General features: G+C 47.3%; 1 protein-coding gene across 1 annotated transcript; it reads right to left on the reverse strand.

Annotated features, from left to right (window-relative positions):
• Window positions 1–2,506: 2,506 nt before the first annotated feature.
• LOC123450242 (xyloglucan endotransglycosylase/hydrolase protein 8-like) lies at window positions 2,507–4,086 on the reverse strand. The gene is made up of 3 exons (XM_045127594.1): window positions 3,566–4,086; window positions 3,287–3,483; window positions 2,507–3,192 (listed from the first exon to the last, which is right to left on the reverse strand). The coding sequence occupies exons 1-3, from the start codon at window positions 3,842–3,844 to the stop codon at window positions 2,814–2,816; spliced, it is 855 nt and encodes a 284-aa protein (XP_044983529.1). The 5' UTR covers window positions 3,845–4,086; the 3' UTR covers window positions 2,507–2,813.
• Window positions 4,087–14,521: the final 10,435 nt, after the last annotated feature.

Here is a 14,521-nt window from a genome sequence, read left to right on the forward strand (position 1 = left end):
CGGTTCGCGGGACGGATCGAGGGACGTGAGGACGTTCCACTACATCAATCGCGTTTCTTAATGCTTCCCGCTGTGCGATCTACAAGGGTACGTAGATCAAAAATCCCCTCTCGTAGATGGACATCACCATGATAGGTCTTCGTGCGCGTAGGAAATTTTTTGTTTTCCATGCGACGTTCCCCAACAAAGTGATCACGAAGGCAATTGAGGTGGAATAAGGTCCTTCTAGCTCCACCCTAGCCTAAGTGATGTCTTTGTTAGCACCGAAGGGGGTGGATGAGGTTTCGTTCTAGCCGTGGCTCTTCAAATGTGGATTGGTTGGTTTTAGGTTTGTCATCTTTTTGTGCCGAAGTGTTGCTTCTTCAATCGTGGCGACTTGCCAAGCGAAGAGTGATTTCCCATCCAAGAAGCATTCATTTTCTTCAAGTTCACATGTGTTGGGGTGGGCTACACGTGTGCCTACCAAAAATCTACATGTTTTTATGTGTCTCCAGTAGTGGTTACTCGCCGACCCTTAGGGTCTTGGTTGTAGTTTCATTTTCTATAAGGGTTTACTACGATAAGGGATATCTGACCCTGTTTGCGTCTGTTGTGACGTACCTTTTCCATCTTTTAAATAACTCGGATGTTGCTCTATTTTTAAGAAGCTTCCATTCTTAAAATAACTTCTAAAAACTACCAATAAAGTCACCAAAATCCATCTTAGATTGGCTCTAAATTGGAAAACATAATTTTTCATCTTGGATTAACTAATGGACTTGATTTACCCCACGCACGCACGCCCACACACACACATTGGTTTCACATATCGTCTACCGTAAAAAGGCAGGTGGATAGGGCGCCATTTTCAATTATGTCTATCCGACTAGAGCATACTGCCACACATCTGTTTACCTAACAAATGATGGCATTTTAGTCTGCATATCGGTCCTCTAGGGCCCTAGTTTTTTTCCCAATGTCAAACCATGTCGAAATAGTATTTCGTTGGACATGTTACTAATATTGTACATCTAGTTATGCAGAGGTGGATTTGGACTAGGAAAATTTATATCACTTTAACGTGATGATTGGTGGAACTCCCTTTTTTGAAAATCAAAATACATTACTTAGGCAAGTGGTAGAAGCTTTATGCCATTTTTCTAGCATCCAGTGCAGCAATGGCCCCTTGAACAACTTTCTTGGACCATTCCAGGGCCGTCTTGATAAGCCATTCTGGAAGCTGAGCTGAAAGATAGGCATTATTCCGTCTTCCACTCGCTCAAGTCATTGGCACTTTTGCTTAGCACCAAATGCCTTGTATCTCTGGCCAATCATTGCAACAGATGGCATAGAACAAACAAGAGGATTGGTATACTCCGTTGTATTCAGACCACAGGTGATGCCTTTCGATCTTTCTGTAGAGGATTGATATACTCCGTATTCAGACAACGAGTGATGCCTTTCGACGGAAGATGCAATTGGAGCCCGAGCTACATGAAGCTCGTTTCCAAAATTCTATTTTCCAGAGTGCAACAAAATTCGAATTTATTTGTGGACACGAACACACATGCATACCGCATATGTGCAAAATTTTGTAGCATTATACTCCCTCCGTTCCTAAATATAAGTCTTTTTAAAAATTTCACTAGAAGACTACATACAGATCAAAATGGATGAATCTACATTCTAAAATATGTCTATATACGTATGTATGTAGTCTTCTAGTGAAACCTCTCAAAAGACTTATATTTAGGAAAGAAGGGAATACTTCCACATGTGGCGTACAGAAAAAAGAGAAATACACATTTTTAACATACTTTATATTGCTGTTGTTGGGCTGGAGTTTTTTTGTACAACCTACAAATCACAAGATTTTTTGACGAAATTTAATACGTTCTTGCGGAACACATATATCTTTCAGAGGAATTATTATTGGATTTTTTATACTTTTAAATATACTTTTTGATTTATTCTTTTCAAAATACGGAGGTGCCTAGAGCTCGGCCTCCAAAACTTCGCGCACTCTGCCTTTCGATTTCTTTCATCCGCCAAGTCAAATCGTAAGATCTAGGAGTACTTTGTATAGAACCAATCATAAAACGGAAACTAGTCCTCAAAATTTCCCCTTGTACTTTAACAAAAAGAAAAAAAAGTGATTTTTGATTTCATAAGCTTTGAGTTTTCTAATCCACATACGTTTATGTATGGTTTTAAATTTGAATGTCCTTCTTGTTCTTGCCAGGAAGCCAGGTCCCCGTCTTTTCTCTCTTTCATCATCGGTGTATTTTGATTCAAATTCAGCCAGCTGAAGATGCACCCCAATTTACTGACGTGAAATACACAGTCACCTTGCTAACTCCCATCTAGATTGAACATGGTAGGGCAAAGTGAACATAAAAATCAGGCCGTTCAATGTGTACGACTGAAGGCAGCTGAACAGCGAAGCGCGCAGCTGTTGCTTGTCTACTTGCGTCACGCAGCGACAATTCAAACTCACAAGAATCCACAACAATATCTCAGAGAGATATAATTCCCCTCTCAAAAAAAGAAAAGGAGATGCAAGGATTATTTATAATTTATTATGGTTTGTTCATACATACATAACCGATCGATCACATGTCTCTCTCTCTCTCTGTCTCTCCAAGCAGAGAAACCCACAAGAAGTCACCTTAACTTTCTCTGTAACTGTAACACTCACTGTAACAATCAAATCCATGGTAAAATGTACTTACATGGGAAATGAGCCAACGTGTGTCCGTCTCGCTCCAATCGAATGGACAAACAAGAACACCAACGACGAGGAGGGAAGGAAGGAAGAAGAAAGTGATGATGGATCAGTTGCGGCGGGAGCACTCGGCGGGGAAGCCGTTGGGGAAGCGCCAGCCGTCGGTGCAGTAGTCGTAGGACATGTACTTGCTCTCGGCCCAGGCGACGGTGCCGAGGGCTTTGGCGTCGAGCTCCGTGCTCATCCAGGCGTCGCTGCCGGCGGGGCACGCGGAGGAGCCGCCGTTGCTGACGCAGCCGTTGGAGGTGTAGCCGCGGTAGTTGACGACGAAGGGCGCCTGGGTCCAGTCGATCTTGACGTCGCCGTGGCGGGTGGCCCAGTAGCTGCCGTCCCAGAGCGTGGCGTGCACCGTCATCGGCTGGCTGCTCGGGTACGGCAGGTCGTCGTACTTCTTGAACGTCCTCACCGGCACGTCGTCCACCTGGAATCTGGTTTTAAGATCAATCAATGGAAGAGTTATTAGACATGGAACTTGGATGCAAGACCAAGATGGTTTGGGGAATGGATGGGCGGGGTGCGTACATGATGTTCTTGGGGTTCCAGACGATCTTGTAGGTGTGGAAGTCGGCGGTGGGGTCGAACCAGAGGTAGAACTGGTGCTCCTTCTTGCCGTCGCCGCTGGCCCAGACGTTGGTGTTCATCACGTAGGGGTCGCCGCTGAGGTTGCCCATGAACTCGATGTCGATCTCGTCATGGCCGTCGCCCTCCCCAGACGTCAGCTGTGCACCACACAAGCACAGGTCAGCCAGAGTCAGACCATAGTCTTCCCTCGCTTGGTCCTCTGAAAAAGACGAGACTTACGTAGAAGGAGGTGACGGTGCCGGCGGAGTTGCCGCCGATGAGCTTCATCTGGACGCTGAACTCGCCGTAGAGGTACTTGTCCTTGGAGCTGAAGCCGGAGCCGCCGTTGCCCTGGTCGAGCGTGAGCGCCACCTGCTGGGCGATGCCGTCGTCGTTCACGCGGACGTTGTTGCCGGAGCCGACCACGTCGAACTGGTCGTAGAACCCGGCCTCCGACGCGGCGGCGGCCAAGGCCAGAACGGCCAGGCACAGGTGGAGGGAGAAGGACGGCCTCGCCATGCCGGCAACTCGCACGTTGCTCCTCTGCTTGCCTCCTCTGTACCGCACCAGTGGAGTGCAGTGCTGGGATGGTGGTGTGCCGTCTCGGTGCAGGAGCAGGTGCAGCTTTATACTGCCACCGTGCGGTGTGCGCGCTACGCCATGGCCGTCGGCCCCCACCGCGCAAACGGTTCTGTCGGGTGGAGCGCGAAACTTTTCCTTCGGATCTGGGCAGTGGTGTCTGGTGTGGTGGGTATGAATGATGCTCTGCTCTGCTCTGCTCTGCTGGTGTAGTTTGCTGCGTTGCCGAGAGGAGAGGGTTCGATGTCTTGATATTCAATTTTTTATGCTACCAACAAATAAGTGCAATTTTTCACCTGAAATACCGTCGAATTGGATCCTCGTCGTTCTTAGGTTGTTAGGGCATCTCCGGCGAGACCCTAAAAACGATTGAGTACTAATTCATCATCCAACACGGTACCTCATCTATATGCATACTACTTCCTCCGTTCCTAAATATAATTCTTTCTAGAGATTCCACTAATAGATTACATACGGATGTATATAGACATACTTTAGTGTGTATATTCACTTATTTTGTTTCGTATGTAGACGCCTAGTGAAATATCTTAGAAGACTTATATTTAGGAACGGAGGGAGTAGTCCGGTTCTCCAAATTCTTGTAATTCCCACACAAACTCAAGCCTTTCTTCCTGTCCACTTTTCTTTCATTCCGCACTTCTACCGTTTTTTTTTGAATGTTGGCAGAAGAGCTACCAAATTCGTTGATCAGAAGAGGTATTACAAGTAACACCCTCAAAGGAGGAATGCACCGCATAAGGCGAGTGCCAAAAGAAGAAGAATGAAAAAGAGTGCTCGGTTTATAAGGAAAACCGGGCGAAAACCTAAAACAGCGCCTAACAACCAGGCCTAAAGCACCACCACACATACAACACCTCAGAAGACCAACACCCCACAACACACCCGGCCGGGCACTCGAGCGCTTTCGCCGCTACCAAAGTGCACACCAAAAACCGTTGTATCAATCCGAGCTGCCACAAGCATATCCGTGAAACTCAACTGACATCCAAGAGGAACGCTATGTCTGATAGAGCAAACATATGCCGCTTCAATCTCGTGAGGTTGGCGGCCATAACTTGCCTGATGAAACTTGCATGTGAAGGGTGCTTCTGCTGTTCTCACGGTGATGCTAAACAAGTCGTCGCCAACCACCAACATGAGCATCGGGTCCCTCTGGCCGAGTCTACCTTCAAGACGATGTCCTCAAGAGGAGATATGACGCCGAGCAAAGCCGATAGTGTCATCATCGCCCGATCCGCATGAGCAGATCTAGGGTTTCCCCCGAAGGATGTCGGGCATGGGAAGGGAGGGGCTGCAGCGTCGATGCCTCCAACAAGGGGACGGTGCCCGAAGGCGCCGCCACCGACTGCTCCGGCCACAGCCGGAGCTCGGCTTTCACCGGCAGCTCACCCACCCAAACCAGAGACCGGGCCAGCCTTCCTGCAAACCAAATCCATGGCGCACAAGCACTTTTCACATCACGCCCTCGGGCCGCGCCTAGGAGGTCGCCGGCCAAAACTACCCGCCTGGAATCCATCTCACCGCGCCAGAGCAGCCTGCCCGCCGCCGCAACCGGGCCAGATTGGCCTCAGCCCTAACCCACCGCGCCCGAGCGCCATGCCCACCGCCGCCATAGCCCCTGCACACCGCGCCAGATCCGCGCACGCCAGCAGCCTGCCAAACCCCGCGCCTGTGTCGAGCCCGTCGTGCTCCCAGCGGCCGTCGCATCCTCCGGCGCCAGCTCGACGCGGCCGCCGCGCCCCAGCTCTTCTCCTTGTCGTGCGCGGTAGCACAACAACTCTCCTCTGCCGCGTGCACCGGCGACCGCGCTAGATCCGCGCGAGCCCCACGCCGGCGCGGCGCCAGATCCGCGCCCGCCCACTCGCGCCACCCCGCCAGCCGCGCGACGTGCACCGCCCAGCCACCCGCGCACGCATCGCCCGTGCGCCCCGCCTCCAGCTCGCGCCGGCCGCGCCCCCTTCGCGTCCCCTTCGCGTGCATGCTCGCGCTGACCACGCACCTCGGTGCCACCCCAAGCCGGCACCAGCCCGACGCGTCACGCCGAGCCGCGCGCCTCCACAGGTACGGGCGTCCCGCGCCGCCGGACACCTCGTGGGGAGGGATTAGCCCCGCCGCCGCCGACGCACGCACAGGCTTTGCCCGGCGGCGTCCCCTGGCGGCGGCAAGGGAGGGGAGAGGCGAGGTGTGGGGTGGCGGCGGTGGGGGCTAGGGTTGCGCCCGGGCCGCTCGCGGGAGCGGCACGGGGCCTCCTCACTGTTGCTTTGCATCCACACCCTTCTTTCTAGCCACCGCCACAGTACCTCTCTGTCAGCCGCCCAAGCATATTCGAAAGCCCGCAGCCCCCACCCACCTGCCGGCCCACCTTGGAGTACGCAGTCGTCCACTTAGGATATGTCTGTAGCTAGTTACCCTCCGCTCCCCTGTCGACGCCGTTCATGACGTATACCACACCCGACAGGTGTTTGGTCAAATGCCATAGAGTTTTTGTTGTTGAACTTCTCATTGTTTTCTAGATTAAGCACACTCACGAGGTACTCGTTGATGAAGGATAAATTGTTGTGTGACATGTGAAAAGGTCGTATTTGTGGACTTTGTAGACATGATGCTAGCGGCTCACCATTTTGGCAGATGTGTGTGCTTCGTTTCTTGAGTCGCGCCCTACGGCACACACATTGGTGGTATACCATCTCTAATGTAGTCATGAACTTTGCGGCGCAAGCAGGTATACCATCTCTAATGTAGTCATGAACTTTGCGGTGCGCTTGCACGAGTGAAAACAATGTTCGTTAATTCTTTGGTTCACTCAATGTTTAAACTTGATAATCATCATATTATATAGCTCGGACGCGTTGTCATGTTGTACTAGGGGCCGAGGGTAGTCATTTACTTTCGTACATTGTTGAATGAAGCTCAAAGGCAACATCACGTGGGATGACATGTGCCACTTCTCACTCAAGGATTGTTGTATTTGGAATCAATGAATTCGAAAAACGTAATGAACATCCGATTGTGGCCCAGTTCTTTTCAGCTTTTGATTCTTCAAAATCAGCTTTTGGTAAATTTCTCACAGAATCAACCAAAATCAGCTATCGAGTTCTTTTCTCAGATTGTGGTCTGAGATTATGAGATGAATTGTGTGTTGAAATGTCCATAATACCCCTGGACCAAAACTGGGTACTGACAAAGACGAACAAAAATCAAAGGAGGAGATGCTCACCAGGCAGCGGTACAAGAAGAGGTGCGTCCAGTGGAATGGGCTCGTATAGGACGATGGAGGAAGGGAGTGGCCGGCGTGATGGGCGCGTTGGGGCCGTGTGGGGTGGATGGGTGCAAGGCCGTCGGGAGGGCGGCGTAGGGGGCAAGACGAATGAACACTTGGGCCGACAAGATGGGCACGTGGGGCCGCGCTTGCCAGCTCCTGCAGGGTGGCGGGGAGGGCACCAGTCGTCGAGGGGAGAAGGAGAGGTATGGGTGACGCGGGGGCTGCAACCTAGCGACGAAGGAAACCCTCAAGGGGGTAAAAATCGGCAGAATCGACCCAGAGCTATGCTCCTGAGTTGCACTGTGGTTCGATTTTCATGATTCTACAAAATCAAATCGAGTTCTTTTGAGCTTATGATTTTTGAGGCTGTGATTCTCCATAATCGGGTCAAAAGAATTGGGCCTATATCGGATGTGATATTTATTGAACTATTATTGTACTTGAGATACTTGCATGTTATTTATAGTTGAATTGTTCTATTTTCTACAATTACTTTGAGTGGTGTGGGGTTAAAGAAAAGAAAACAAAGTCAAGCATTTAAGGGATAGTGTTGGATGACTCGCTTTTATATCCGTGTCCATGCGCTTGTTAAGAGCATGGTTAATAGTACAGCCTGCTGCTGACTATATGGTGTTGACACATCATCTATATTCAAGCTTATAGCCTGCAAGTACAATAGGTAGATGTAAATAAGTATTATTTTATTGATACAAGGCCCACCATCCTTTCTCACAAAGTATTTAAGAGCCCGTGTTACAGCCGGCTGTTACTTTGTAGTCCGCTTTTCTTCTTTCTCATTTTCTCTCTCTTCCAACTCATCATAAATATATTATTTTAAGTCTTACAGCCCGCCTACGTCATCCTATTGTACTTGCTCTAAGACAAATTCGTGGAAAATAAGGGTCCATCCTGGGTGTTAGCACTGGTGATTCCCTTATTGATCCTGCCATGCGAGTCCATGACGGTAACCTGCACAATCGTGTCATGCTCATTATGTGCCAAAGTATAAGTGTCGTAATGACGAGTTCAACCAATTATCGTTGTGGCTCGATCCCCACGGTGAATATCCTGCTCCTCGGAATGGAGATCGCTTCGGCTTAGCGGAGAGACAAAACTCGTCTGGTATGAAAAGTTAAAAGCGCGGTAGTTTGATGAAGTTGAGGGACAAAATCCGTATTGGTCAACAGTTTTTCGAGGAAATGTCAAATGATTTTATCGGTTTTCTTACTGTTAACCAAATAGTAAAGCATGCCGTCGAAAATGAAACATTGATGGGTTGACTCAGAAAAACAATAAAACAAAGCCGGATATCGAAACATATATGAATTGACCGCATGTGCATAGTGCTGCGTTGCTGTCCTTACCTACACATGTTGAATGCTCAGCCTATCACTGATTCACTTGTGCTCGTCCTTTTTTGAGTGAGGGCCAGATGTTCGGCCAAAAATGTTCACTGCGACAGGAAAAATAATTTCTTGGGACACCTATGTACCACAAAAGAGGAACACAATTAACTATTTTCTCCGTTCATAAATATAAGTCTCTTAAGACATTTCATTAATGATCTACATACAAAACAAAATAAATAAATCTACATTTTAAAATATATTTATGTACATCCGTATATAGTCTATTAGTGGAACTTGTAAAAAAATTATACTGTATTTAGAAACGAAGAAAGTAACAAATGAACTAATCAGATGAAGTAGGAGTAGCATTTACTCATAAATGCAATGTTTTTCCTGAAATCTACTTCCTCCATTCCTAAATATAAGTCTTTCTAGAGGTTTCACTAATAGACAACATACGGACGTATATAGACATACTTTAGAGTATAGATTCACTCATTTTGCTTCGTATGTAGACATCTAGTAAAATATCTTAAAAGACTTATGTTTAGGTACGGAGGGAGTATCCAATTGAACCCTCATCGTTCTTAGGTTGTTTTCTTGGAAGGGGTCATTGTGGCTGGTTGTTAGTCACTCTGGTTCTTTCAAACTTGTCCATATGTTGTGTTCTCCAAAACACTTTTCTTTTTCCTACATGCCGACCATCATATAATGCACACAATCACCATTTTTTTAAACACATGTTTGGCATTATTTATTGTCTATAAATGTAATTTTATGTATCCATCCAATGTATTTAAGTGGATCCAATATCAATGAGATAAATATATTTTTCACCCCACGACTTATTGAGTAGTGAGGATTTGGTTTATCAATATTAGAACCGACATTTTATATCCTCAACTTTTGATACTGCACCAGTTTGATCCTTCTTGGGAATGGAAATAGGTTCTTTGATGACGCGGTGTGGTGCTTAACCTTGACTGACACCTTTTTTCCTATCTTACGGGTTGGGCCCACATGGCGGATCTTTCTTCAATCACTCATGGCACATTAACATTTTAGTTCTTTGCACTGCATGTTCCCCAAACACATACTCCCTTCGTACGTAAATAATTATTGTTGGAGAAAACTACACTAGTTCTCTCAACAATAATTATTTAGATACAGAGAAAGTATTTGACTTTACATATGGTTTTATTTATTCAACTAAAGTATTCATGTGGATGAAAATATCAAGAAGATAAATATATTTATCATCCCTCAACTTATCAACCCGAACGAATTTGGTTCCTCAACGTTGAACTGAATAAGTTGCAACCTCACCTTTCGACACGGGACAAGTTCCCGTGACGTGGTTTCTAATCATGACCGACACTTATTCCTTTCGATGTGTCATAGTGACCTTTTGCTCATCCTCTATGTCTCTCTTATCGATTGGGCACACATGGCAACCCTTTTTTCATCCTAGGATGGCACACTAACACGACAACTCTTCCTTCCAATCTATTTAGCGGCAACAACATTGGCATCCCTCACTCTCCTTCTCTTTCACCACCTCGGCTCCACCTTGGCACTCTTCGGTAGCAGCGACCACTAACTCGCAAAGAATACCTCATGGCAGTAGCGATTTTAGTAGGGAGGCTTCAATAGGCTGAAGCCTACCCTCCAAAATCCGATTTCAGTCAAATATAACATACGACAATTACATCAAGGTGCTTTACATGCAATAATTTTAGGGTATTTGCTAATTAGGCTTAGCAAATTGATGAATTAAGCCTACCCTCTACTATCACGCTAGATTCGACACTGCCTCATGGTGTGCAAGCCGCACACCCTCATGAGTGCTCACACTCGTGTGTGTATTGGAGCAACATACTTTGCTCTACGCAATGGAGGACTCACGCCTCCCCGTCGTTTGTTTCCCCTGCCCGATACAAGTGTCACACGGACAAGTTCAACCCTATTCATCTCTGTGTGCCGAGTACCCTCATGGACAGCGTTTCTATATGGGTGGAGAGATGAAGTTTGTCCGATACCAAAACCGTTGAGTGTGCACTTGTTTGATTTTGAAGTTGAGGGACCAATCCACACTAGTCGACATGTTTATGGATGAAATATCATATGGCTTTATTTGTTCAGTGCTAACCGGTAAAGTATGATATCGAGTAAGAAATGTTAGTTAATTGATTAAGCCGAACCTCGTTAGCTCAAAAAGGAAAGAAAACCGGACATGGAGTTTTTGAACCCGAGCTCGCATGCTCTCCCATGACCAGTAAAATTCAAAAAATACACAAGAAAAAAATTGATGAATGTTTCAACTGCATGCAATATTTTGTGATGAAATGACATTCGTGGAGGTCCGGGTTAACAAAAGCAAAATAAATGCTTCAAAAAAACCATTATTGAAAGCATTTGGAGCATCATTTTTTTGTGCAGACCTTCCCGAATGCCATTTCATAAAAAAAACTTTGCAGGCAGTTAAAACATCCTTCAACGTTTATCACATAATTAAAATTAGAATGTTTTAAATATTTTTTACTATTTTTGTGGTTTATACTTCATCGAAGACAGCATGAGCTCAGGAAGAAAAGAGTGTTTTCAAAGAAACCCATCTAAGAGCATCGACCGCAACTTGCAAATCCGATCTCTTAAACACCCACGGACGCGCCCGGTCAGTGACTGGACGTGTTCCCTATTTTTCAACTGCGCAATCATACTCCTCATTTTCTTGCTCATATGTCTTGTTATTTGCACATGATTGACAGAGAGAAAGAGAGAGAAATAAAAAAATAAATGAAGAAAAAGAAAAAGTGATCGGGGTGGGGGCCACGTCCTACGTGACAGACTGACATGACGTGTCCGGGAGCGTCCGCGAACCCTCACATTCTTCCTATATTTGATATGGATATGAGGGTTCACGGACAGTCCGAACGTATAGGAATGATGTGAAGGGTCCGATTGAGCCATTTTTTTCTACTCTCTCCTGTTCGATCACTGACCATGCGCGTTCACAGACGTATGAGGGATCGTTTGAGGCATCCGGTTATAGATGCTCCGAACCCATGAGAATTTGACTGTAGGCACACTGCTGCGGTGCTGTCCTTACCCACACCGTGTTCATCAAGGCTCGCCTTACCACTAGTGCTCATCCTTCCTTTCTCGAGTGAAGGCCAGATGTTCGGCCAAAACGTTGAGTGGAAAAATAAGTGCCTGACACATTCGTACCACACAAGAGAGGAACATGTACAAGGCTAACTAGCAAATGGGCGAATGAACGAAGCGATCAGATAAAGTGGCCACTGATTCACTGGTGCTTATCCTTTGTCGAGGGAAGGCGAGGAGCTGGGGGCCAAAATGCATAGCGAAAAAGTATAGACACAGACGTACCGGAAAAGAGAGGAACAAGATTATATAGCTAACAAATGGACCCATGGACTAATCAGATAAAGCGGCATGTACCCATGCATCATGCATGAAATGCAAAATGTATAGCTAGCTTTAGCTGATTCCTCCCAAAGTATCCGTCGGTTGGGGGCGCGCGGGGGGTTCGGTAAGCTCTCCGTCTCACGCGTCAAATCAGGCCACTAATTGATGATTACTACCTCCACTAGATAACGAATGGAATCTTAATTAGAGTTAACTATAATTCGTTGGTAGCTGGGGTGGCTAGCTTCACTTGTACGCCCCTCTCCTAACCGCTGGATCCTCCATGGACGGACGGTGGCGTGCGCGTGAAGCGCGGTGACCGGGCGGCGCGGCGGTGGGTTGCGCGTTGCGCTCGGGGCCGGCTGCCGTTGCGCGGTCGCTGTCTGTGCATGCCGACTGCCGTCTCGCTTTCACACGCCGCCCATGCCGTGCGTACGCACAGTGGTCTGTGGTGTCCGAGCGGACTGCGGACTGCGTGGCGAGACCATCTCGGAGATAAAGTGTGGGCCGACGATGCCGGTGGCCGGATGCCCGGGAACGAAGTGGTCGTGCTCGCCGGCCGGTGGCGCGTCCCTTCATCGGTTTGTGCCGGCCCAACGCGTGTAGCCGCACCGCCCAGAACCACCCGTTGCTAGCTAGCTAAGCTATAGATGCAACCTTGGCATGAAGTGGCATGCATACGCATGTACTGTATGTATATATAAATAATAAATGTATTGGCTTAGTTCTATCCGATTTTAGGCCCTATTTGTCCGTGTGTTGCAACAGATCAGGGATATTGTGATAAGTTAGCCCGTGATTTACCTGCCATATTAATTGTGTGAAAATCATTTGTAGATGCTTGCATACAAGCACATATAATCGTCCCTATAAACGCATACGCATACATCATATAATCTTCGATAGTGGTGGCAACTAGGGTTGGGAACAAAAGATCGAGCGGAGTTGGGCGTGGTCGGAGGTGGCGGTGGGCTGGAGACACGATCGGGAGGCACGGTAATGAGGATGGCTGTTTTTTTTTCTTCTTTTCTCTCGCATGTACCCGTTCGTTGACTTATTTGAAGGACCACGGGTTGATTAACTAAAATATCAGGGGCTTTTTTTATAAAAACGCCGCGACGATGAGTGGACAGAAGCGATAGCCGCTTTAGTATTAGATAAATATTATGTGCCTTTTTTATGGGAAGGCATACTTTATTCATCAGATAACAATTACATTGTATGCTAATAATTTCACGATAAAGTTCGGAGGAGCTTCATCCGAAACATAAGGGTTATTATGTTGAAATTAGTAGTGGGCTTTAGGCCCATAAGAGAACTTCATAAATCTTCAAGGGCCCATATAGGTGGTGGCTTGACAAGGTGGTGGTGGGAAGTTTAGTCCCACCCCGCTAGTGGAGAAGAAGTTGGACCCTTTTATAAGAGTCTCTCTTCTACATGCTATTGGAAAGTGAGAAGAGAAGAGGCCCTCGCGCACTCCTCCGTCGCCCGCCTCGCCACGTCACGGGTTGCGGAAATGAGCTGAGCTCATACCTACGCGCTTATTTTTGTCGGTCAGGATCGGAGATGTCGGATCGTGGGTTGTTACCGACTCGGACGTAGGTTCAGCCCACGTCTCTCCACCCGGCCGCCTATATAAGCAGGGCTAACGCCAACCCTAGCCGTCACGAGATCAGATCGCCTCTGCCTCACGCGCTCGTTCCTTTGTTACTGCTGCCGCTGGCGACTCCGTCCCGTTCACCGCGTACACGGTCGACGGGAGAGCAGGCCTCCATAACCCCGCCTCTCCGGTTCCTATACGGGAGAGGGGCGATTAGGTTTTTGGGGAGCGATCACGCGACCGCTCGCCTCCGTTCGTCTGCTTCGTCTACGTCCTCTTCATCGCCATGGCTGAACCATCCGAGGCCGATCGTCTCGCCCTTGAAGCTGAGAAGAAGGCGACAGAGGATGCTGCATCCGCCGCCAACACTGCTGCTACGGCCAAGTGGCCGAGCGGAGGGTATAACCTGTTTATCCTACTCATGTTCGTTTCAATCCTAGAAGTACTACTTGTATGCATAGATGTATCAGCTATATGCGTAGTATGTGCTAGATTAGTTCATGATCAGTATATCATTAGTATAGTCAATGCCATGCTAGTTATTATCTCGTGGATTAATCTACTCGGAAAATTACATATTTACTCAACATATTCGTCAATCCCTTCCACCTCACTCATGAGCTACATAGTTCGACTCTCTAATACAATATTCAATAGTGATCTTCCCGAAGTCTAGTAAGATACTACGACAATCTTCTAGCACCGGCGCCGCCACCATGGAATCGCCTTCATTTTGATTAGGAGCATCGACTATCGTAATATTGTTCATTCTCACCATCAAATTAAAGCATCCAGTATTATGAGCTAATTTGAGTCCCTCGAGTAGCGCCCCTGCCTCGGCTGAGACAACATCAGCTACATGTTTCTATCTTGCCATTGAAGCTTTTGTGAAAGTTCTCTCGTGATCGCGGATAACTGGTCGACATGCATTGATATATTTGCCCTGTGAAAAAGAT

This window comes from Hordeum vulgare, chromosome 1H (genome assembly GCF_904849725.1).
Source record: "Hordeum vulgare subsp. vulgare chromosome 1H, MorexV3_pseudomolecules_assembly, whole genome shotgun sequence".
Taxonomy (NCBI): domain Eukaryota; kingdom Viridiplantae; phylum Streptophyta; class Magnoliopsida; order Poales; family Poaceae; genus Hordeum; species Hordeum vulgare.

Excerpts from the sequence above, each read along its gene's own strand:
- LOC123450242 (XM_045127594.1), bottom strand. The coding sequence starts at position 3,844 with ATGGCGAGGCCGTCCTTCTCCCTCCACCTGTGCCTGGCCGTTCTGGCC. Across the intron at positions 3,484-3,565 it reads GCACCGTCACCTCCTTCTAC|CTGACGTCTGGGGAGGGCGA; the intron begins GTAAGTCTCGTC and ends TGTGGTGCACAG. Across the intron at positions 3,193-3,286 it reads TGGAACCCCAAGAACATCAT|ATTCCAGGTGGACGACGTGC; the intron begins GTACGCACCCCG and ends TCTTAAAACCAG.